At 47.4% G+C, this 25,188-nt stretch overlaps 1 protein-coding gene across 7 annotated transcripts in view; it reads right to left on the bottom strand.

The window, feature by feature from the left end:
• LOC308459004 (sodium channel protein type 5 subunit alpha-like) overlaps positions 1 to 25,188 on the bottom strand; it is a 294,603-nt gene that overhangs the window by 74,732 nt on the left and 194,683 nt on the right. For all 7 annotated transcript variants that reach the window (XM_080973958.1, XM_080973961.1, XM_080973959.1 and 4 more), the window contains one exon: positions 16,772 to 17,236. In XM_080973958.1, the coding sequence (XP_080830084.1) occupies positions 16,772 to 17,236 (465 nt within the window). The remainder of the gene's footprint in view (positions 1 to 16,771; positions 17,237 to 25,188) is intronic.

Below are 25,188 nucleotides of genomic sequence, written 5' to 3'. Positions count from 1 at the left end.
GCGCAATTTTCCCTAACTCAGTTTACCCTAGTAGATGCAATTTTTGTACACATTCCTTGGCTGGGAACGGGACTGCTAAATTCAGAGAAGTGTGAATTTTGAAGGGCAGCTGTGTTTTCAGTTGTTGCATTGTTTTGGAAAGTGTGAATTGGGCTGGTTCATTTTTGAGCACAATCTGAATCATATTTCTTCCCCATCCCTGGCACCCTATTTCAGCCTGGGCTGTGCCATTGTATACATCTCATGTGCTTTTTTTCCTTAAAACCAGTAAACACAGCATTTTGTGCAAACATCTATGTAAAGAACTTATTTTTGAGAACATGTTGTGTGCCAAAAATGGATTTCAAAATCTGGAGAAATATGTGATGTAACTTTGAACAATTGGTGACTTTGGGAGCTCAGAAAGGGTCAGTCTGCTGGAAGAAGTGGACAAAGCAAATTTCTCCCCCATTTCTAACTCTACAATCCTATGATCCCTACAACAGAGTGCTATTAGATGTGAACCAATCAATCCTACATTCAACTCCCTTCCATGCCACAAAGGCAGCTAAAGGTTTGGGCTAGACAGTACATAAGAACGCCCACACGGAGTCCATCCTGCTTATTATTGTCTGCGCTGACTGGGTATGCCTCTTCAATCAGGATTCTTTCCAGGTCTGCCTGGAAATGCCATACTCTGAGTCTTGGGCCTTCTAAATGCAAAAGGTTTGCTCTACCATTACGTCATGGCCTTCACCAATGAGAGGAGCAAGAGACATGGTGCACCTACCCAAATGGATGCCATATTTGGGTGCCATGGAAAACATCAAAGGGAAAGTGATGTGTACTTTTTGCTCCTCTCTTCCGCTTCCAGAGCTTCCTATTTAGCTGCAGGATATTTTCAGAGGTGTGCTACTTTACTGCAGTGCTCAAAACTGGTCCTTGCTCAGCAAAGGTGGCTGTTGTCCAGTGTAGGCCTGGATAACAGAAATACTTGTGGAAATTAAATTCTTCTCAGTTAAACTACACAACGCTCAACAGCAGGAGAAATGCTATCTCACCATCTGAACTTTCCAATTGCTGTGCTCAAAAGCACAATGCGCCCTGCTTTCTTGAAATCCTCTGGGCTTCTCCCAAACTCAATTCCTGGACTTTTTTGTTGTTGTTAAGACTGTTATCTGATGCTCTTCACTGGAGTGGGAGCTCAGGAACACTAGTACTCGACAAAAGAAAAAAGAAAAAAGAGTGGCCATTGTTGCTAATCTTTGCTGTCTCTCTATACTATACAGTGGTACCTCGGGTTAAGTACTTAATTCGTTCCGGAGGTCCGTTCTTAACCTGAAACTGTTCTTAACCTGAAGCACCACTTTAGCTAATGGGGCCTCCTGCTGCCGCCATGCCGCCGGAGCCCGATTTCTGTTCTTATCCTGAAGCAAAGTTCTTAACCTGAAGCACTATTTCTAGGTTAGCGGAGTGTGTAACCTGAAGCGTATGTAACCTGAAGCATATGGAACCCGAGGTACCACTGTACAAGATCATGAAGGGCAATGATCAAGTACAGCTCCCTTTAACTGAGTATAAATAATATTTATTTTTTAAAAAATGTTTGACGGACTACTGTATTTTAATATTTTGTTGGAAGCCACCCAGAGTGGCTGGGGAAACCCAGCCAGATGGGTGGGGTATAAATAATATTAGATTATTATTATTATTATTATTATTATTAGCATCACAGGAACTCCTATACAGTGCTTGATGCATAATGGCTTCATGGGCTGGCAGTGGAAAGCACAGAACTGGGTGCAGAATCCAGCTTCCTGAGAAATGCAGGTTTCATTTGCAACAATCATGGAATAAAGTTAAGAGGAATTATGCAGGTGTCCTTAGTTTGCACAATTTAAGCCAAGGAAATTTAGTTGGTATAGAAAACAGATCACAGAATCATAAAATTGTAGAATTGGAAGGTACCGCGAGGGTCATCTACTCCAACTCCTTGCAATGCAGGAATCTCAACTACAGCATCCATGATAGATGGCCATCCAACCTCTGCTTAAAAACCTCCAAGGAAGGAGAGTCCACAATCTTCTGAGGGAGACTGTTCCACTGTGGAACAACTCTTACTGTCAGAAAGTTCTTCCTGATGTTTAGTTGGAATCTCCTTTCTTGTAACTTGAAACCATTGGTTAAGGTCCTACCTTCCAGAGCAGGAGAATACAAGCTTTCTCCATCTTCCATGTGAGAGCCCTTTGGATATTTGAAGATGGCTACCACATCTCCTTTCAATCTCCTCTTTACCAGGCTAAACATACTCATCTCCCTCAACCATTCCTCATAATGTTTTGTTTTCAGACCCTTGATAATCTTGGTTGCCCTCTTGTGCACATGTTCCAACTTGCGAATCTCCTTCTTAAATTGTGGCACCCAGAACTGGACATAGTACTCCAGGTGGGGTCAGACCAAGGCAGAACAGAGTGGTACTATTACTTCCCTTGATCGGGACACTATACTTCTGTTGATGCAGCCTATAGAGTAGCATTAGGTTGTTTTTTGCTGCTGCATCACACTGCTGACTCGTTAAGCTTGTGGCCTACTTAAGATCCCTAGATCTTTTTCACATGTACTACTGGCAATAATAAATGTGATGGCACATAGCTAACCAGATCTGGCAATGTGGCAACTTTGTGAAGCCAATTCAGATTCAGGCAATGGAACACTGTCCTCACTTTGAATTGGCTTCGTGGCTCCTCACTTAATCTAATCTGATGAGTTATCTGGCATCAACACAAAAGGCAATTCATACTGAGGGTACGAAGCATTGTCTTCCCTTGAATTATGTGTTTGGAAGGAAGTTGTAATACAATTTTGTGTCAGATTGCATATCCTAGGATTGGTTTTTCTCCCTGGGTAACAAAACAAGCAGTTTCAGTTTGCAGGTTGAGATCCGTAGCACTTTTGACAGCCATGTTGTGCTCCCCACACAGAGACCCACTGACTAAGAAACCCCAAGGCAAAGGTCTCCCAAACACAACAATCTTCCACCCGAGTCTTTGGTGGCAAGGCAGTGGGAGAACTAATAATAATAATAATAATAATAATAATTCTATGCTGCCGTTCATCTGAGGATCACAGGGCACTTTAAAAAATGAAAACAATCATGCATAACATAGTAAGAAACGAATACAATAACTGCTTTAATCAGTCGCCTCAAGTTATCCTACACAAAGCTGAATCATGCAAGGCCCCACGCTTTTCACTGCCTGCTCGGCTCTTCGGTGGACTTTGGTATTGGATCCATTACGTTAACTGCACTTTGGGGAAATGCAGAAATAAGTATGTCAACATTCCGAGTTCTCTCCCAGCCCAATAGGTTAATCGCATTGGCAAGCGGCCTTGTTATGAGATGGGTTCCTGTGCGTGTGGAGGGAATGGTTCTTTTTTGCTCCGGACTTGCCGTCGCATGTAGCCGAGTTCCTTTTGCCTGATTTATATCAGCAGCGACTCCCGAGACAAATCTACTTCATTACAGGAATCCCCCCCAAGGAAAAAATCTGGGGGCAGAATGGTGGGTTCCCCTGTGATGGATGTCAGACACGGATATTCATTAAGGAACACTGACCCATCTGCTGCCTTTGCCGTGTTTCTTGGGTGAACGACAGCAAATTCAACCCACAGAGGGAAGTGATGCAGAGAGCCAGTGCAGTTGTCATCTTGTGAAGCCTAAATATCAGCTGAATAGATTATAGGTAGACTGACTGACTATAAGGATTTTTTATATCAACATGTATTCTCATGCTGTCTTTATGTCTTTGCCTTTTCTTTGAAAATGATCTCTGCTTTTTCTGCTCTCTGGTATTTTTGGGCAGAGGTCCAGCCTCCTAGGAGCCAGGTGGGGTGGCAGGGGGCTTTGTGGGTCAGATGGGGCAGCTGAGGGCAATTCAGGATACAGCTAGGCAGGTCAGGGAAACAGACCAAGAAACAAATGGAGGAGGCAAACCTAGCAAAGGAAGCAGGGCGAGGACAACTCCAGGGGGTAGCAATGGGCAAGAGGACATTCCCTCCCCAAAGCTGTCCTGCTGCCCCATTCTTAACCCACGGTACCACTGTATACAGATCATCTGGAGATGCCCTTTAAAAAGACACTGATAATTGCATTTTTGAAAATTGTGTTAATATCCCCCCTCCCTGTGAGCCTCATGGCTGAGTGGGGATTTGAACCCTTGTCTCCCAGGTTCAGCACTCTTAAGCACGACACCAGTCTATTATCATATCTACGAGACACCTCCTCCACCAAATTCTCTAGGTGGCTCCCAGTACGTTTCCGAGCACAATTCAAAGTGTTGGTGCTGACCTTTCAAGCCCTAAACAGCCTCGGTCCAGTAGACCTGAAGGAGCGTCTCCACCCTCATTGTTCTGCCCAGACACTGAGGTCCAGCGCCGAGGGCCTTCTGGCAGTTCCCTCACTGCGAGAAGCCAAGTTACAGGGAACCAGGCAGAGGGCCTTCTCGGTGGTGGCACCCGCCCTGTGGAACCCCCTCCCACCAGATGTCAAAGAGAAAAACAACTACCAGACTTTTAGAAGACATCTGAAGGCAGTCCTGTTTAGGGAAGCTTTTAATGTTTAATAGGTTATTGTATTTTAGTGTTCTGTTGGAAGCCGCCCAGAGTGGCTGGGGAAACCCAGCCAGATGGGCGGGGTATAAATATTATTATTATTATTATTATTATTATTATTATTATTATTATTATTCCCTAAGGTACAAAGGTAAGAGTCACATCTATTGCTCTGCTCACTTTTGCCTCTGGCCCTCTCCTGCTACTGGCATGTTGCCATCAGGCTGAAATCTTTGAAAATAAGTGAACCTGCATCACAAAATTTGGAGGCGTCTATGGGGCTTTTCATGGCCTGGAGCATTTTCCACTAGTTAAGGTTGGAAAGTTATCTGTATCCTCTTCTAGACAGAGATAGCATTCCCACAGTTACCTGTGCTCCAGTAATGTGGGACTACTGTGATACATTGCAAGAGGAGCTGCCCTTGAAGACTAGCCCAAAACTTCAGCTACTACAATACACGGCAGCTACCATTCTAATAGAGCCAGTGGAAGGGAGCACATCATGACAGGTTTGAAACAGTTACCCTGGATACCAGCCTGTTTCCAAGCACTCTCCCAAATGACAGTTCTTTCCTTTTACGTGCTGAACAGCTGAAAACCTGGGTAACTGCAGAACCAGCGTCTCCCACGCAAATATGCCTGGACATTAAGATCATCCTAAGATGGTCTACTCTGCACTCTCCTGCCTTTGAAGTAAGGAACCCAGTGATGGAGGAAAGGACATTTTCCATCGGGGCTCCTTCTGTTCTGAAATGCCCTCCCCAAGGAAACTTGCCTAGCATCTATTTGTTGTGGTGGTGGCAGCTGAAAGGACCTTTTCATCCAACCCAGTCTTTTTTTCTGTCACCTTTCAGGTTTGTTGTAACCTAGAGCCCTCTTTCCGCTGTATTGGACAGAGTGCTGCTGTGGCTGTTTTGAAAACAGTTTTTCTTTTATGCCTTTTAGAGCAGAAGGTAAATACTTTCAGCAAACAAACAAACAAACAAAAACAAACAAACAAACAAACAAACAAACAAACAAACACTTCCTGCTCTCTGTTCTGATAACACTTCTTTCTCCTCCTGCAGTTCTGTGAGATGGCTCTGCGCCTGCCTCTTCCCACTGCCAGGAACTAAACACAAGTAAATCTGCTAATGGAGCCATACAAAAACAAACAAAGTTAATCAAGCACGAGCAATCAAGAACTAAGATTCGTTTCTTTGATCAGACAGACGCAGAACTACCGAGAAAACCAACTGCTGAAGGTTGGGAAGAATTAATTAATGCCGTACAGAAAATGTGCATTGGCCAACGATCAATGAGCTTGGGACAACTGATGAGTGGAAAGAATGAGCTTTCTGTTGGAATTGATTTATTGGTTTGGCGTGACCCCCGCTAATTGATTTACGATCCACAATTAGCTCTTTATGCCCGGCGCGCTTCCTCCGAGCTGCGCCACTCAGCTCCGTCTCCAGTAGCTCTCCAGTCACGCCTCAGCAGAGTTAAACACAGCGGTGAAACTGTCACGTAGCTTCCACTTAGCTTCAGACAAACACACAGAGACCAGGTTTGTCCATTTCAGTATCTTTATTCCGACATTCCCCAGGAAACTCCTGGGCTCACCGCAGCCATGACGAACTGCCACCTCTTCCCTCAGAGACCAGAGAGGAACAGAGAAAACGAAACTCCTCCCAGCTTCTAAAGCTGACGTCAGAATGCTGAGGCATCATGGGAACTTCTTAACCTGTTAAGTTCCAAACCCAACACCCCCTCTTGCCGAACCATTCTGACAAGACCCTTTTGAGTTCAACACCTTCCCCTTTGCCTTATGCCCCTTCCCGGCATCTTTCCCAGGCACCTGTTGAACCCCTTCAACATTCCCAGAATCACACTGTGCGACACTTTTCCACGCACTTGTGACCTGATACCCTACTGACCCATTTGGGCCAGCAGTTGTGTCTTCTCCGTCAGATCCTTCCCCCTCTGACTTGACACCCTGTTTGTGAGCTTTCTCCATTACGCTAACCGGAGATGAAGCCTCACACCTGGACACTCCTTTCACAACCTTTGGAGATGCCCAGACCTGCCCTGAACCCTGATCTTGGACCTGGTCCCCATCACCGGGTTCTGAACCCTGATCTTGGACCTGGTCCCCATCACCGGGATCAGCCTCTGGCTCCCTTTCCTCCTCAGAATCAGACAGACATTCTGAGAGAAAAACAGAACCATCCCTGAGTCTTGAACACCCACCCTGTTCACAGGACTCAGCCTGCTTACTGACCAGCAGCTTGGTTTGATCACCCTCTGGGTATGCAAACTTCCACCCATTGGTTGCAGGATCATATCCACAGAAGATCATGTCCTGAACCTTTGGACCACCTGCCTCAAAGAGCTCAAAGGGCTCTTTGGCTACCCTCCCAAACCCGGGAAAACCATGTACCTGTGCACCCTTGCATGCCCTGCACCCTAGGGACCTCCCACATTTCCGGAGTTTGTACCCTTTTGTGCACCTGTGCAGCTTTTGCACATGACTGGGAACCTTAGCACACTGCACCTGTGCTTTTCCAGCATTCCCACCACCCTCCAGAGGTGACTCCAGAACAAAGAGATTGTTCTGCCCCCTTTTCACGTTGGCCACTTGTTTCCCCCCAACGTAGACCTCTAGCTCCTCCTGTAAAGGAGAAAAAGACATGTTAGCCACACCAGAAACCGACTTTCTCATTCCGTCTGCTAACATCACAGTTGTGTCCTGTTGAAAACAGCCCTGCAGTTCCGCATTTTGCCAGCAGGCTCGCTTAGCAGGTGCTGACCAACAGCAGTATTCAAACACCCAGCGTGTCACCGTGTCCTGGCTGGAGTTGTTCTTCACAGTTGCCATAGAAGCAGTGATAAGAAAACAACCCTCCCCAGCGTCTGAACCACGTCCTTCCCTTGCGTTCCCACGCTGGCCTCCTCTCCGAGACTGGTTCCCATGAGAACTCAGCTGGTTGACCTTGGGACCTTCCTGCCCAGCTGTCTCCGCTCTCCATGGGCAGCAACGACGAACTCCAGTGGAAAAACACTGCCCGGGGCTCCTCCCAGCCGGCTTGGCCCTCCTTCTCCGGAAAAGCACTCCTTGCCAGCTCCGCCCCCTCTGGCCTGGCTCCCACTGCGGCTTTCTGGGAACCTGCTTTGTTGACATTCCACTCCAGCACGCACAGTGGACAAGCCTTTACACTTGCCTTTGGAATCCTTCGCCCCCCCGATCTGCTCACTAGCACTCCTTGAGGCTAAAGCATCAGGAACAGGGGCACCAGCCATCTTTAGGCTTTTCTCAATACTTTCTCCAGGGCTCTGGCCTCCTGCTGAAGCTTCACAGCACATCCCAGGCAGCCCTTGCTGACTTTACGCCCTTGCCCAACTTCTTAGAGTGAGCTGTTCAATCGGAATGTCCTCCAAGACCTGGCTGCCTGCCATTGTCTTCCGTTCTCCCAAGGGGCCCCAAGCTGTACTCACAGATTACAAGCTCCTCCGGCACCCATCCATGGAGAAACGATTTTCCAGCTGTTCTTCAGCTCCCAGCACTCAGCTCTCAGCACAGGCAAACCTCTGTGTCTTTCAGCTGCTCTGAGCTCCGCAGCTCTCCTTTGCCTCCTAGCAACAGGCAAAAATCTCCGCTGCGTCCTGCCGGCTTTCTCTGCCTTAGACCGCAGACTTCAAACGCATTCCGGCACTTCAAAGCGTTCCTGTGACACTTTTACGATCGGTGATTAAGCACCCATAACCTGTTGGAATTGATTTATTGGTTTGGCGTGACCCCCGCTAATTGATTTACGATCCACAATTAGCTCTTTATGCCCGGCGCGCTTCCTCCGAGCTGCGCCACTCAGCTCCGTCTCCAGTAGCTCTCCAGTCACGCCTCAGCAGAGTTAAACACAGCGGTGAAACTGTCACGTAGCTTCCACTTAGCTTCAGACAAACACACAGAGACCAGGTTTGTCCATTTCAGTATCTTTATTCCGACATTCCCCAGGAAACTCCTGGGCTCACCGCAGCCATGACGAACTGCCACCTCTTCCCTCAGAGACCAGAGAGGAACAGAGAAAACGAAACTCCTCCCAGCTTCTAAAGCTGACGTCAGAATGCTGAGGCATCATGGGAACTTCTTAACCTGTTAAGTTCCAAACCCAACACTTTCTTTACCCAGACAACATGCTCCAACTCCCAGAACCAACTTAAAAAAAGAAGTGTTTAAAAGAAAATAGTTGAGATGCAAGCCAGCTCCTCAGGCATGTGGATTCTGTCTGATCAGGAATATTAGTTAGATGAGGTGAACACAACCATCCCTTGCAAAGCCACTGGGCTTCCCTTGACAAAGGGTCTCCTGCAGTAGCTATTCTGAGGGAAAGGGATGAGGGATGTTAGAAAGGGAAGAAATCATTAACAGTAGGGGATTATCAGATGATGGACAGTGGTCCTCCTGAGCTTCAGACAGGGTCCCCACCCCACCTCTACCTGGAGATGGTGGAGACGGATGCTGTGGACCTGGGATAGCTCAGTCAGTAAAGCATGAGACACTTAATCTCAGGATTGTGGGTTCAAGCCCCACGTTGGGCAAAATATTCCTACACTGCAGGGCATAGAATAGAGGACCTTTCAACTCTACAATTCTATGAATCAAGAGCTTTTTGCATGCAAAGCTGGCACCCTACCCAGTTGCAGTTGCTCCTATAGTGAACAAGACGGACCTTTGTACTGATCCAGCAATGCTGTCCTCGTGGGAGGACATTCTGTGGACGAAGACTGTTAAAAACCACTTACGTGAGCCGGCAACTTCTAGGTCAAAAGTGGTTAATACAGGTGTGGGTAGTCAAGTATTCAAGTAAAATATTTTCAGGGCTGGAAACATTTCCAAACCTATTTGCAAGGCTTTTCTATCAGGTGGTGTCAGGGAACTGCCATCGGAAGGAAGGGAAGTGAAAGGGCTCACACAGGTTGGGAGAGACTCAGCAGCTGAAGAGGGAACCAGTAGGGGGAGAGGAGCTGAGCTGAGGGAAAGGGAGCTGGAGGGATGGCTCAGAGACACTTCCAGCGAAAACAGTGGGGAGGTTTCAGGACCTCCTGTAGGGACACCCACTCCTCGCCGGAAACTGTCACGCAGAGAGTCCAGAAGACGTGTTTCCGTTAAGGAGCTTTTATGTTGGAAGCGATTCCGAAAGCAACCACTGTCGGAATCTGCCAGCGACTGACGGAGCCATGTTTAAGAGGCTCCGTTACAGACAGAGGTTTGCAAACTTGACCAAACTCTGAGGGACTAGGATTTTACACACAAGCAGCTCATCGTCCCATCACAGCATTCCGACAGTCTTCGTGAGCAGCTTGTGCAGGAGAAGGCATCATGAGCAACCCAGCCGGAACCGGAGAAGCAGGAGCTGGAGCGGGTCCAAGCCTGGAAGAAAGGTACCAGGTGTTGGAGGTCCAGCTAGCGCTGCAGACGGCGAGGCTTGAGGAGAGGAGGGCTCAGGATGCAGACAAAAAGGGGAAAGACACCCAGCTCGTCAGAAAGGTACCAGGATTGGTGCAGAAGTTTGGGGGGGAGCCCAAAGACTATCATGGCTTTCGGACAGAGATGCAATATGCCCTCAATCTGCAGTTTGATGAATTCCCTGACGAGGAATCACGAGTGGCTTTCGTGATTGGGCATCTTGAAAAGGGGGCGAGAGACTGGGTTAGACCCCTGATGGCAGCGAATAGTGACGTCCTAAAGGACACGATGAAGTTCTTTCGCGCCATGGATCTGATGTTTTCCAGCGATATTGAACAGGGAGTGGTCCGCAGACAGTTAATGGCTTGCAAACAGGGGAGCCGATCTGTCCGTGAGTACTGGACTGAGTTCACCATGTTGATCCATAAATTGGGGTGGGATCTATCGGCGGAACCCATTCAAATGCTCTTTGAAGAAGGGCTTTCTTCGGCTGTGAAAGACGAACTTTCCCGGGCGCCCAGGGCGGAGTCTATGGACCAGCTGACCAAATCAGCGCTGACCATAGGAGCGCGCCAGGAGGCGAGAGCATTGGAGAGGCGGGAAGGGAAGGGGGAACGTTGGAAGGAGTTCCGCATTCCAGACATTCCAGAGCCAACTTTCCCGCCGGCAGAGCCGATGGAAATCGGAACAGCGCGCGCGCGCGCAGTTTCAAAGCCCAGTGAGGGGGGAAAGAAGGAGGGAAAAGGCGCCCGGAAATGCTATCTCTGCCAACAGCCAGGTCACTTTGCCAGAGTCTGCCCCCAGAGGAAGGAATGGCAAGGGATGGTAGGAGCTGTGGAGGGAAGAGAGGAAGAAATACCGAAGCAAGTAAAAGCCAACGCCTGGCTGCCACCGTCGGGGCACAGCAGCCAGGCCAAAGAGCAGTGAAAGTGCCCACGCCAGAACCTCCTAAACCCGCCCTAGTGATAGAAGTGGCGCTAGAGCTGCCAAACGGACACCCTCTAAAGATAAAGGCGCTGTTGGACTCAGGCAGCTCCTGCAATTTCATGAGCAAAGAGTTTGCAGCTGAACACCAGATACAGACGATCCCTTTAAGCAACCCCCTGCAGGTGACCACGATCGATGGCAGGGAGCTGTTGGGAGGAGAAGTCAGCTTGCAGACCGTCCCAGTGATAATGAAGGTGGCAAGGCACACCGAACTGATAGAGTTTAATGTGGCCACCTTGGGAGGAGCTCCCATTATATTGGGGATGAGCTGGCTAGCGTTACATGATCCGCTGGTGGGCTGGCATCAGAGAGTGGTTTCTTTTGGTTCAGCACATTGCTTAGAACACTGCAAAGAGGGAAAGGGTTTGGCAGGGGCCCAAGCCACCCTAGCAGGGACTGAAGTAACGGAGAACGTGAAGGTACCACGACAATACGCAGATCTCCGCGACGTCTTCAGCGAAAGGGAAGCTGACCAACTACCCCCGCATAGACCCTTTGACTGTCAAATCAATTTACTCCCTGGGGCACAGCTCCCTGTAGGCAAGCTGTACGCCATGTCAGACAGAGAGATGCAGGAGCTAAGAGAGTTCATTGACAAGAACCTGAAGAGAGGGTTCATCAGAGAGTCCAGGGCGGTGGGGGGCAGCCCAGTGTTTTTTGTGGATAAAAAAAACACGAACAAGCCGAGGCTTGTGTGTGACTTCAGGGCCTTAAAGGCAGTGTCAGAACCAGTGGCTTTCCCTATGCCCAGGATTGACGACATTTTGACAAGGGTCAAAATGGACCTAAGGGGGGCGTACAACCTGATACGAATAAGGAAGGGGGATGAATGGAAAACCACCATGTTCACCCCTTTGGGGGCATTTGAATATTTAGTTATGCCCTTCGGCCTACAAGGAGGCTCCGCGTGCTTTCAATCGTTTATGAACCACGTCCTGGGGCCTTTGCTTTACAAGAATTGTGTGGCCTTCTTAGACGACGTGTTGGTGTATTCTGAGAATGAGGAGCAGCATGTGAGAGACGTCAGAGAAGTGTTGAGCAGGCTGCAAGCCAACCAGCTGTGGGTGAAACTGGAGAAGTGTCAGTTTCATACCAAGGAGGTGGAATTCCTGGGGTATCGCCTGTCAGACAAGGGATTGGCCATGGATCCCGGCAAGGTCCAGGCGGTGCTGGAATGGAAAACACCCAAAACAAGGAAGGATGTGCAGAGGTTCCTAGGATTTGGGAACTTCTATCGTAAGTTCATCCGAAACTTTGCCCACCTGACGGCGCCCATTACGGACTGTCTCAGCAGTAAGAAGAAGTTCGTTTGGACTGAGGAGGCGGAGCGAGCATTTGAGGAACTAAAAAGGGCCTTCGCCTCGGAACAACAACTCCTGCATGTGGATTTACAAAAACCGATGAGAGTGGAAACTGACGCATCAGACAGAGCGATTGGGGCGGTGCTTCTGCAGCCAGGGAAGGAGGAGTCAGAGTGGAGACCGTGTGCCTTTTTTTCGCGAAAGCTGAACAAATCCGAGAGGAACTACACGGTGTATGACCGAGAACTACTAGCCATTCATGAGGCGTTCCGGAGATGGAGGCACCTGCTAATTGGCGCACAACATAAGGTGCAAGTGTGCACTGACCACAAGAACCTAGAGTATTGGAGGACGGCACGAGTGCTCAACCAACGGCAAGTGAGATGGACTCTGAGGAGGAGGAGTACTTCGAGACCAGGAACCGCAACAGGTGGAGAGAAGTGTTCGGGACATCGGAAGATGAAGGAAGTTCATTCCGGGGTTTTGCCTCCTCACCGCCCGTAGAGGAGGGGGCGAGAGGGGATGAAGGGGGCCCTGGAGGGGAGGTGGATGTCAGGGAACTGCCATCGGAAGGAAGGGAAGTGAAAGGGCTCACACAGGTTGGGAGAGACTCAGCAGCTGAAGAGGGAACCAGTAGGGGGAGAGGAGCTGAGCTGAGGGAAAGGGAGCTGGAGGGATGGCTCAGAGACACTTCCAGCGAAAACAGTGGGGAGGTTTCAGGACCTCCTGTAGGGACACCCACTCCTCGCCGGAAACTGTCACGCAGAGAGTCCAGAAGACGTGTTTCCGTTAAGGAGCTTTTATGTTGGAAGCGATTCCGAAAGCAACCACTGTCGGAATCTGCCAGCGACTGACGGAGCCATGTTTAAGAGGCTCCGTTACAGACAGAGGTTTGCAAACTTGACCAAACTCTGAGGGACTAGGATTTTACACACAAGCAGCTCATCGTCCCATCACAGGTGGACTCTACATGCTTAGGAAAGATATCAACCCAACTGATCTTATTCTTCAATGAACCTGATTGCACACTGCATCTGCGACATCATCAAGCCGCCACCACTAACTAAATATTTGGAGGCACAGCGTGAAAATGGCGAGGAACCACTCAGATGAGGACTTGTAAGGTCGCAGCAACATTTCCTTAAGGGATGGAGAAATAACGTCAACAAAAACCCCACTGCTACAGCACTGAAAACATCAGTATTGTCCTGCCTATTTTTGTGAGTCTAGGTCTAAATTATGCACATTTGCTTAATTATTCCTCCAGATGGAATAAGTCCTTCAAGAGGAATAATAATTAGATATGCACAGCTTTTGGAATGTTCTTCACAAAGACTGGGTGGAGGAGGAAATGGACTCCAGTTTGAACCCAGATAAAGGATTTGATCAAGGGCCTCTGAATCTGTGTGGATTGCAAGCTGTAAGAAATCAAGCCCAAAGCTGCATAATTTATGGTAATCCATTACTGTAGAATTTAGGATAGCAGTCTTCAAACTGTACTCCCTTGGATTCATCAGAGGTTCCCTGCAATGGGACCCAGATGGACAAGTTCAGCGGAGGCTCCATGGTGGAAAGGATCATAAACGGAATAGAAGCCAAGCATCACTTGTGACTTTCTGGTGTTTGTTTGGCACTCTCAGTTTATCATTTATTTCTCTGGAAAGATTTATTAACTGCTTACAGAGATTTCTAACTGATGCACAGGACAACATTGAAGATAAAACACAGCCTAAACCCTCAAAACAATTCACAGATAGTCAGACAGACAGAAAATAGTAACTAAATTATATGCTGGGATAGGTTTGCTGGTTTGTTTGTTTTTTAAAGTTTTCAGCTGGTGTCTAAAACAATATAGCAAGGGGACCTGCCTAATGTCAATACAGTGGTACCTCGGGTTAAGTACTTAATTCGTTCCAGAGGTCCGTACTTAACCTGAAACTGTTCTTAACCTGAAGCACCACTTTAGCTAATGGGGCCTCCTGCTGCTGCTGCGCTGCCGGAGCAAGATTTCTGTTCTCATCCTGAAGCAAAGTTCTTAACCTTAAGCACTATTTCTGGGTTAGCAGAGTCTGTAACCTGAAGCGTATGTAACCTGAAGCGTATGTAACCCGAGGTACCACTGTAGTTCATACAGGGCACCTAGTTAGATCTGTTGGGTCACTGCTATGTGAAAACTGTGCAAGGACCCTAAGGTGCTCTCTTCCCTGCAGTACGCAAAGGTCCTGATGGAGATGACCCCCAAATATGAAGAATTAAAAAAAGGAAAACAAAAGAATTGAAAATCCTTGGGCTAGGCAGCTGATGACCTGCACATTGATTCCAGACCCCACAGGCTTCTCAGTGAGAACCCCTTTCCCATCTCATCATTCTGTTGTACCCCTCATCCGCTTTCCCCTATGCACAGGGTTGCAGGTTGGCGGCAGCTGGAGAAGAGGAAGGAAATTTGATGGGAAATGGGGAAGTGTGGGGGAAATGGAACAGAAGTTTTGCTTCCCTTTATTATGCGGCACAGCCAGACGCTTCCTAGCAGAAGAAAAGGTGTGAAGAGGGCACAATATGCAGAGGGCTCCATAAAAGCTTCTCTTGCTGGAGGAAACAGGTCTTGACCAGAGAGTTTTGGTTCCGACAGGAGTTTGTGAGCAGACCAAATGCCGCTAGCCCTTTCAGTCGTTGATCAATTCAAAATTTCCCACAACCATGACCCTAAGGCCTGAGAGAAAGTGTTAGAGAAGGGAGTCTTCCGGTGTCCTCTCCTCAGTCTTTTACATGCTCACAACTGGCAATGTTTCACACACATTCAGAGTCTCTCTCTCTCTCTCTCTCTCTCTCTCTCTCTCTCTCTCTCTCACACACACACACACACACACAATCTCTGTATGAAAAATGGGAATGCCATGAAAACACCCACTTCAGTACACAAGATAAAAACCCTATTCAACTGCCCCAAAGACATCAAAAGCACATTAAAATGTCAAAAATGGAGACAAGATAAGGAACTCATTTACTGCCTTGTCTTCCTGTGAAACATGCTGCTCCCTTTCCCTACACATCATCCCGAAGTAACATTTCAGTCTCTGGGATTCCTCAGAAAGAGATACACAATACTGAGGCCTTGGCGAGGCTGATCGAACCAAGAAACTTTACAACCTTCTTACAAAGAGGCTCTCTTCCATTTTATAACTTGAATTATCGACAGCCATTTTTATAGTAATCACTTTCAAACATAAAAGCATTCACAGGGTATAAGAAACTGAGTCACACTATGATATTCTCCCCGCTCGAAACTCCAAAGCATGAATAAAAGCCCATCTCTACTTTGCCAAGGCTTTGAAGGAAACCACAACGCAGGCAGAAATGACGTTTGGAATACATCTATTCTACAAAGCTGCACCAGTTTTGTGTGCTTTTTACTGTCATGGCTTTATCTAAAGAATCCTAGTATCCTCATGCGGATACTGAGAATTTTCTGCTTGGGATCCCTAGATCCCTCACAGAACTACAGTCCCCATGATTCCCTAGGAAGAGGGAATGACAGCTAAAATTAAGCTGGGGTGTAGTGATATGTCCTTGTAGGCCACAGACATTGTTGGAAGCTTGCTGAGAGGAGTTTGCATGGAATTAAAACAGATAGACCAAGGGACCTCCAGATTTCTAGACCTTCGGTCTCTTTGCTGACCTCCCTGTGTCTTTACAGTTAGACTGATACATCTTAGGTTTCATTCTGTTTGCAATCTCCTCCTCCTCCTCACACCTCTCTCTGGGACCTTGGCTCTATCCTCTAGAAACAAAGGAAGAAGCATAGCTGCCCTTCCCTTCTCCAAATTAGCTAGCTAGCTTAAAACAAGAAACTTTTTCTATCCGAGTTATGTGTTTCCTATAATAAACACCATTATTTTCTTACTCTACAAGCATCTCTCTGTGTGTGCAACTGAAACATGCAAAGTCTACCCTTTAGCCAAATTCACAAGCCATACACTGAACTCTCTGCATACCAAAAAGCTCAAACACATTATTCGGCTCTATTTCAATAAAGACAAACATCCCTGTTGTGACCAGGAGGCGCAAGCCCAGTAATATACAAAGAGGAGTTGGCCTTAAAAATTATATCCAGCTACATCTTCAAATATACTTCAAATATACTATAATACCAAGCCAAGCCAAGGGAGATGCTATGGTCGTACCCATGGATGTCTAACCTGCAGTTTGGGTGCCACTTGTGGCGTAGGCCTGGGTTTGTGAGGCTACCATAGATTAAGGATCAAACTGCGGCCTCTTCCCCCAGTGCTGCACCACTGCTAGCAACAGGGCTAAGAAGACAAGAGAAAACCTCCACCCCACAGCGTGGGAAGCCACATAGCATGTGCTACAGTAGCAGTGTCTACCACACTGTCTCCAGGCCCCCCAAAGTTGTTCACCACATCAAAGAATTACTGCAGGATGAGCAGCTTACCTGGTCCGTTTCCGTAAATGTGCTCTGCTCATCATCCTCAATGTCAGACTCTCCCGGAGCAATGGGGACACAGATGGACAAGTTTGGGTTGGTCATGAAGTCATCGTTGTGGTCCACCTGCTGCTTCTCCCGGTTTCCCTCAACCCCGTCGCTAGCGGTGTGGTTCTCCTTGTGGTGGTCCTCTTCCTTTCCAAACTCCATGCCCGTGTGGTTGTTGACGCAGTTGTGGACGACGGCTGGGTTCTGAGCCGCAAGCTTCATCATGGCTTTTTTTTCAGCCGTCGCCTTCGGCTGCCTGAGGACGCTGCAACAGAAATCCCACATGGCCCGTTTGGCGTAATTGAGCCCCCTGTTGATGCGCGCAAAGGCGAGCTGCAGGTTGTTCATCTCCCCGTCTTCATCCGGAGCAGAAAGGTTATCGGCACTGAAGGAGCTCAACAGCAAGGCAAGGAACAGGTTCAACACCTGAAAGGAAAGGAAGGGGTGTCAGCCATTTTGTTTGGGAAATGGCCATAGCTCAAGTGGTAGACACAGTGTTTTTTAGACCTGGGCCTCTGGGTGTTGTTGGACTAAAATTCCCATCACCCTTGACCACTAATCCTGATTACAAGGGATGATGGGAGTTGTAGTCCAACAACAGCTTGCGACAGGCTTCCTGAGCCCACCCTCCATGCTGCAAGCCCAGATTTTATCACAGCACACAGAATACATACACACCTCACCCACACTCATTCGCTCACACAGGAGAAGGGAAAACCTGCCCAAGCTTCATTCATTTTGGGAATTGAATGACCTACTTTAAGGGGAACCCTGACATATGGCGAGAGAATGCCTTCAACCACTGCAATAATATTCCTCCTTTCACACTGTGCTCATTCTTAATTTGCAGAGTTAATAGAAGTGCCTCCAAAATTAGGTGATTTAAAAGAAAAGAGCAGGGGGAAGGCGGGCAAGATGCATTTTGTTTCTGTTATATTTATATCTCACGACATGAATGCATGTGCAGTTATCTGGAATGAGTTATTTCGGATCTACTGGATTTTCAGTGTAAAGGTCTTAGATGAAGAGAGCCTAGATGGGAGGGACCTCCAGAATTTCCCCTTGTTCTTTTCACACATCTTGAGAAGCAGAGCCCATCTCCCCTGTTATAGCATCAAAGCAGACCATAGCTAGGAAGACATTTTCCCCTAACACTGAAGCCACTGGATCTGGGGAATTCCACCACCACCAGCCTCACATTCCTCAACTGTGTCCCTAGCTGAAGTTTCATTACTTCCTTCCATAGAAGTGATCTGATTGGCCATGGGTCTAGCTAGAGATTGGGGAAGGGAGACCATCAGCTTTGCTCCACCCCCCTGTCCAAGCTGTCAGAGGTGGTCCTAACTTCCTTCTCAACTAGCTGGCAGAAATGCCACCTTAAACTTCCACTCGCCATTGGCTGGAGGAAAAGAGGGTATCAGCTTGCCAATTCAGGCTCTTGATTCAGCCTTCCAACCAAGTGCTAGAAGAAAATTCAGATGAAAATTGGCAAGAGATGAAACCTGACTCTCCAGAGAGACCCAAACGACAGAAGACGAAGTTGCAGGAAAGCAAAATGCTGCAATGCTGCAATCCTATACTTCACCCCACCCCCTGCAGAAACCAATGGAAAATTTCTGAAGGTCTTGATGGACCACTTAATGATTTTTCTGCCTGTTGTAGCAATTGCATTGCACTGTGCCACATGTTGTATGGCATTTAATTGCATTTCTATTGCTTCTTTTATTTCCTATATATTGCTGCAAGCCACTTCAATCTCCAAGATATGGTTTATTTACACACATATATAACCTGAACCTTTGATGGAGGGTCTCACAGCAGTAACACTCCAAGAGGGCCTTGCTTCTCCCATTGCTGTGGCCTTGGATCCAAACGGAAATCTGCCATGGCTCCCTGACTCTCTGCTCCAGCTTGTTGCGTTTTGCAGGCTGCCACTTTTTCTCTCTCAGCTCACATCCCTGCGAACTGCAATCCTAAACAATTACTCTCCTTCCAGCTCTGGCATTTGTCCTGCCAACTAACCCAGAGCTGAGGGGATGGGGCCTACCCTTTGCCGACTGGCATAGACTTTGCCTTCTTAATGGCTCATCACCTTGCCTTTTGTTCTCCATAATGGCTCTTCTCCCTGGTGATTTCCTGAACCAGAAACTGGTTTGGCCTGTATTTTAACACCTTGCTAAGCATCTGGCAGCCCATTTTAATACTCCAAACATTGATTAAACTCTAGGAACTTAGGGGAGGATCTGGCACCCAGGAACTTAGGGGAGTCAAGGTGCCCACAAAATATGAAATCCTGCAGAATTCATACTGTAAGACAATAAAATACAATATTAGAAATAAAAGTAGCAATAAAAACACAATTAAAAACAACTATGAATATGCAATGCCATCTCCTGTCTTCTACCAAAAATCCACCTGAATGAAGCTCATGGACCACTTGTGGTCCACCAGCCATTTTGGGAACCCCTGCTATGCACCTTTTCCCTGGCTAATAGTTCCACTGAATACAATTTGACTTTATTTTGAGCAGGCACACACTGGATTATGCTAAAAGGATATCTATGGAGAGCATTTACTTATCTATTCAGAGCACCTATTGAGGGGTGTAGAAAATTTCCCATCTAAAATCCCAAAGAGCTGCTACCAGTCAGTGTCAATGATAGCGAACTTGATGGACCAAGGCACTTCTCTATGTTCCAGTGGCAGAAAAATATGGGTTTAAAAGTATACCACAATTATCTTTTTTATGTCAGCTGTGCCTAATTTGTTGCAAGCCACTGTTCTGTGCGTCTGCTAATTGAGAGATTGCCAGAAAGAGTCCTTTCCTTTTGCCTTGGGTCATGTGGAAGCAAGCAACTGTGGTGCTTAAGAAGGTCTCCACCTGGAGGGGAATTCCCTGAGGGCTGGACTGGGATATCAAAGCATATTTAGGACTTTAAACATCAGCACCTGGAATTGCCAGGGGTGGCCCAGGGCACTTCTTCCAGAATAGGTGTAATCTGGCTGTAAATTGCTTTGAGAGCCAGTGTGGTGTAGAAGAAGAAGAAGAGGAGTTTGGATTTGATATCCCGGCTTTTCACTCCCTTTAAGGAGTCTCAAAGCGGCTAACATTCTCCTTTCCCTTCCTCCCCCACAACAAACACTCTGTGAGGTGAGTGAGGCTGAGAGACTTCAAAGAAGTGTGACTGGTCCAAGGTCACCCAGCAGCTGCATGTGGAGGAGCGGAGACGCAAACCCGGTTCCCCAGATTACGAGACTACCGCTCTTAACCACTACACCACACTGGCTGTAGTGGTTAAGAGCGGTAGATTCGTAATCTGGGGAACCAACCTCAGCGCCTAGGACTTGCCGATCGCATGGTCGGCGGTTCGAATCCCCGCGGCGGGGTGCGCTCCCGCTGCTCGGTCCCAGCGCCTGCCAACCTAGCAGTTCGAAAGCACCCCCGGGTGCAAGTAGATAAATAGGGACCGCTTACTAGCTGGAAGGTAAACGCCGTTTCCGTGTGTGCTGCGCTGGCCACATGACCCGGAAGTGTCTGTGGATAGCGCTGGCTCCCGGCCTCTAGAGTGAGATGAGCGCAAAACCCTAGAGTCTGTCAAGACTGGTCCGTACAGGCAGGGTACCTTTACCTTTACCTTAAGGTATGGACAATATATTTTGCAGGTATTCCCTGAACCACGAAGTCTACAAAAGCAGAGATCCTTAGGTGTCTGAATACCAAATTCCATGTGGCATTCCATGCCTGTAGAACAGAAGACTGCTGTTCCTGGCATTTCTTGGTCTCTTTTGGTTTAATTACGAAAATCCGTGCCTAAGAACTCCTGCAAGCCAGCACGACCTTAATTACACCGCTACCACTCGATCTGAAGTATCCTGTCATTATTAATCCATCAGGCACTCACCGTAATCACCATGATTAGCATGAATGCATTTTGGCATCAATGGCACATATCCCATTGTCCGGCCGAAATAACCTCCGTCGGCCTCAGAACTGAACAGACAGCTGCTTGAATTCAATGAATGGGGCCGAAGCATAATCCAAAAGGGGGGCACGGAAAAAGCTAATTTCACAATAGTAAAGTGACCTTTTCAATCCCTGTAAATTTCATGTTCGGTGTAGAATGGCTTCACAGCAGGGATGGCATTACGGGTACAAGAGTGAGCAGCCACCTAATACATGCATAATGTGGAACACAACACAAGTGACTGGCTCCGTTCCACCCCAGGAATTCAAGTTCCCACATTTTCAGGTTCTGCCATGCCAAGTGCCTTCTGTAAGGAAAAGGAACAGAGGAGACACCGCAGCTTTATGGCACGGAGAGGGAGGGGGAAGAAGCAAATGAAGTTGCCTCTTTCTTACAGAGGAGGGAGAGAAGGCAGTTATACTTGAATTTCAACCATCTCTGAAGAAAAGCCAGGAACCCCCGAACTTTCTACATTGAAAATTCACCAACAGGTAAAGCTAAAAAAAAAAGCCAAACGTCTACAACTTTTGAGAGAGGACCCTTTTGTGGTACATGCATTCATATTCCAAAAAGCCTCAATCATAATACTACATCCACTGATAGCAATCACCAGAACCTATTGTTAACTTTTCTGGCCCGCTCAGGCTTTCTTTAAGGTGAGAACAGGGTGACAGTGACAGTCCTGTCAATTTTGGTAGGGAAATTGGTGTTACTTTTTCTCAGAGATCTTTGTCTCATAACAAACCTGAAGGATAAGGCAGTAATCACTGGCTGCAGCCATCCAGATCTTTCCCTAGGGGCAGATTCGCCCCATACATTTAAAGCACATTGAATGCACATTGAAAGGACATCACTTCCCCCAAAGAATCCTGGTAACAGTAGTTTTCTTCCCACAGAGCTATAATTTACAGCACCCTGAACAAACTACAGTTCTCAGGATTCTTTGGGGGGAAGTCATGTGTTTTAAATGTGTGCTTGGTGTGCTTTAAATGTATGGTGTGCATCTACCCTAGAGCTCTCATAATCTCTGACCACTAGCCATGCTAGTGGGAGCTGGAATCCAAGGGATGGATTTAGACACTAGGAGAGGATTAGTTATTACAGTATTGCTTAAACTTGGAAGCAAAGGTTGATTTAACCTTCTACAAACAATAATCCAGGATGCTTTAATGTGGAGTGGGTTTTCCTGGTATTGCCCCTTTTCTCCCCTTTAAAATGAACCAACACACACACATTGTTTTTTGAAGAAATGAAAGCAATGTTTACTTCCATAATCTAAGTCTCAAAACAGCAGTTACAGCAGCAAACATGGAGGCAGGTTTATAACGACTAAGTTGTGAAAATACAAAATCTAAGTTCAAAAAGATATGCAAATGTGGTCAGCTTGGAAGCATAATGAAGAAAGACGAGGCTACCAAGGAAGGATGTATGTATGGAGTGTTACAGCTTCCTGCCAAGGCAAAGGAAGTGATCTCACAGAGTTCTCTCTAGCAAATTTTACAGGAGAACTCTGTAAGCCTAAGCCCCTTCATGTGCCTATCTGGCAAAACATGAATTGTTGGTTTGACTGCAATAATGTCCAAAACCAACGACATCTGGTGGGCCACAGGTTTCTCATGCTTACACTAAATGCTGCTGTGAGCATGGACAGCAGACTTCAAGGTCACTTATGGCTCCCAGCAGCCTTTTAGAGCTATTCATTTATCTAGCTAGAGGCAACCACTCAGTTCATCTGCACCCAATTTTAAGCAGGTGACCCCCTTCACCCAGGTGCCTAGTTAGGTACAGAGGACCTCTAAATCTCTTTCTGCCATGTTCCTTATTTAAGTCTTTTAAGTGTTCCCTTTTTCATAGCTGTGTAACTTTATCCTGGCACACCTGCACTCTTGCATAGAGAGTACTTTTTCATTCTAGGTATCATTTATCATAGGCTATTTGCGTTCTCTTATAGACCTTTTACAACACACACACGTGCATGCAAGCACACACACACACGCACGCACAGATGCAGCATACTTAGAAGTCCTTGCTTTTAACCAGAATAAAGTAAACATCAGTTATCATTGTTTGCCGCTGCTGGTTTTTTTTTTTTTTTGAACAGCCTGCCTCGGAGTCATGATGTCTAGTGTTTAGACAGATCAAACCATTTTCTATGCAATGCCCATTTGCTTGCTATCTCTTCGCTTATATTGTCTCTTCTGCTGCTCTTACTGTGAACGATCTTTAACAATACCCAGGGCGCGCTTGCATCTGTGTTTCCAATACAGGGATGCCTCGTGATGAATTAGCTCCTGCGCCCAGATGCTGCGCTACCTTCCGTGCTGTTTGGATGCTGCTGTTCTTGTGAAATGGATTGGCACTGGGTTTCCCGTGGTGCTACTGACATAGCAACAACCAGCAGCAGGTGGGTATGCACAGGTCTACTTTGGAATCAACCCAGAGTAAATAGATTTAATTTCCCTGAAGGTTGCTGGATGGCCACAAAATTAATAGGCCAGCGGTCACCAACCCAGTGTCCTCCAGATGTTTGGGACCACTATTCTCATCAGCTGTGCTGGCGGGTTGCGGCTGATGGGAACGGTAGTGCAAAACATCTGGAGGGCACCAGATGAGTAAAGCCTGGCCAAAGTTGTGTCCAAGGATGACAGATTCCATGGTGCAGTCTGAAGGCACCTACGCCTACCACCCTGCTGAAGCGAAGCAGGTCTGGTTCTGGTCAGTACTTGGATGGGAGACCTCTATGTTGCCTTGAGTTCCAGGATGGAAGAAAAGGCAAGCTATTAAGCCATTTCTCCCTTCCAGGCTCCTTTGACATCTCTCAGGAAGAAATGCACAAACAGGAGATACCCAGAGCTGCTCCTGTCCATCAATGTCCACCACAATAACAAGGCATCACACTTTCCCATTTGCGATTTGAACCCGGCGTTGTTCAACAACCTGAGTTTGCAGGGGGAGAAGCCCTGTCACCTGAATTACATTGTCAAATCAGAGCAGATGCAACCTCTCTGTTGCTGTGGTTACTACCATTATTTGTACAACCATGCATTTCAAATCTGAATCCACACCCTTCCATCGCCGTGCATTTTGTTTTTTGCTCCCCATTTCCTTTACTGCAGTTTGCCGGCAGAGAACGTAAATCTACATTCAAACAAAGGTTCTCTCTCGACTACAACACCAAACAATGCATAAATCCACTCTCCTGTTCCCCCTCCCCTTCCTGCCAAGAGGCCCCTGCCTCTCAGAAATCATAGAGGTTATACCGAGTGTTGACAGCATTCACTCAACACCTTGCTTGGGGTCGCTCAAGGCAGAAAATCCTCTTGTAGGTTTGAGAGGCGTGTCATCAAGAAAATGGATTTTCCTGGCTCAGGGAGACTCACGGGGTGAGAGTGAAACGCAGCAACATGTTTTTTAAAGAGCGCTGGGGCTGCTCGGCATGTGCCCTCAAAATCTGAAGGTGTGTTTTATTATTTGTTGATTTATTGAAATGTTTACACTCTACCTTTCTAGCATCAGCCTGGGGGACTCAAGGCAGCATCTCAAAGGGATGGCTGTGAGCTGGTAAAAATAAAGAAAACTCAGTCCTGAGAAGAGAGGGGCTCTGCGGTTCTTCTGATCAGAGAGACTTTGCTCCACTGGTACTAGATAAGGTTGCACTGCTCTCTTAAAGCAGGACTGTGGGACATCAACTCTTCTGGGCAAATGGTCGAGGAGGATGGGAGCTGCAGTACAATAACATTTGAAGGGCCAAAGGCTAACAACTCCTGCCCCAAAGGAAGGCGTTTGTAGCTTGGGGACACAGGATTCAGCTGTATTATTGTAGGGTTAGTTAACCCCTGTGGCAAGAAGTGCCTTTCACCTGCTTAGGCTGGCAAGCTGACTGCAGTCTCTCCTGGACAGAGACAGCCTGGGCACAGGCATCCATGCTCTGGTGACATGACGGGTTGATTGCTCTAAATGTGTTGTATGTGTATATTTCTTCGAAGCTTTGTGGGAAATTCAAAGATAAAGGTTGAGCCGTGTGTGTGTGTGGACCCAACCCTGAGCAAACACTAGTAGGCTCTCTGCAGCTGCCTAAGGACCAGGTCAGGTTATGTCCCTACTACTGTCTCCTCTATTTGAGATGGAAGTCTTCCCCATCACCTGCTGCATGGTCCTGTAGCTCCAGGCAGCGACCTCTAGATGCTGTTGGACTCTGACTCCCATCACCCTTTGCCACTGACCATGTTGGCTGGGGCTGATGCGAGTTGGGAGTCCAAAAATGGCTAGAGGGCACCTCCTTGCCTATCCCTGCTTTAGATACAGATACTAGGATTGATCTGTCACTGAGCTACAGCTACTTTGCACTTGGGCCAGTAGAACTGATAGCCAGAAAGTGGATGGCAAGCAAACCCGTCTAGCCTTTATATCAAG

The sequence above is a fragment of the Podarcis pityusensis genome (assembly GCF_964106645.2).
Source record: "Podarcis pityusensis genome assembly, chromosome: 12".
Classification (NCBI taxonomy): Eukaryota; Metazoa; Chordata; class Lepidosauria; order Squamata; family Lacertidae; genus Podarcis; species Podarcis pityusensis.
Note: the sequence above shows the minus strand (reverse complement) of the source record. Positions and strands in the feature narration are given on the sequence as shown.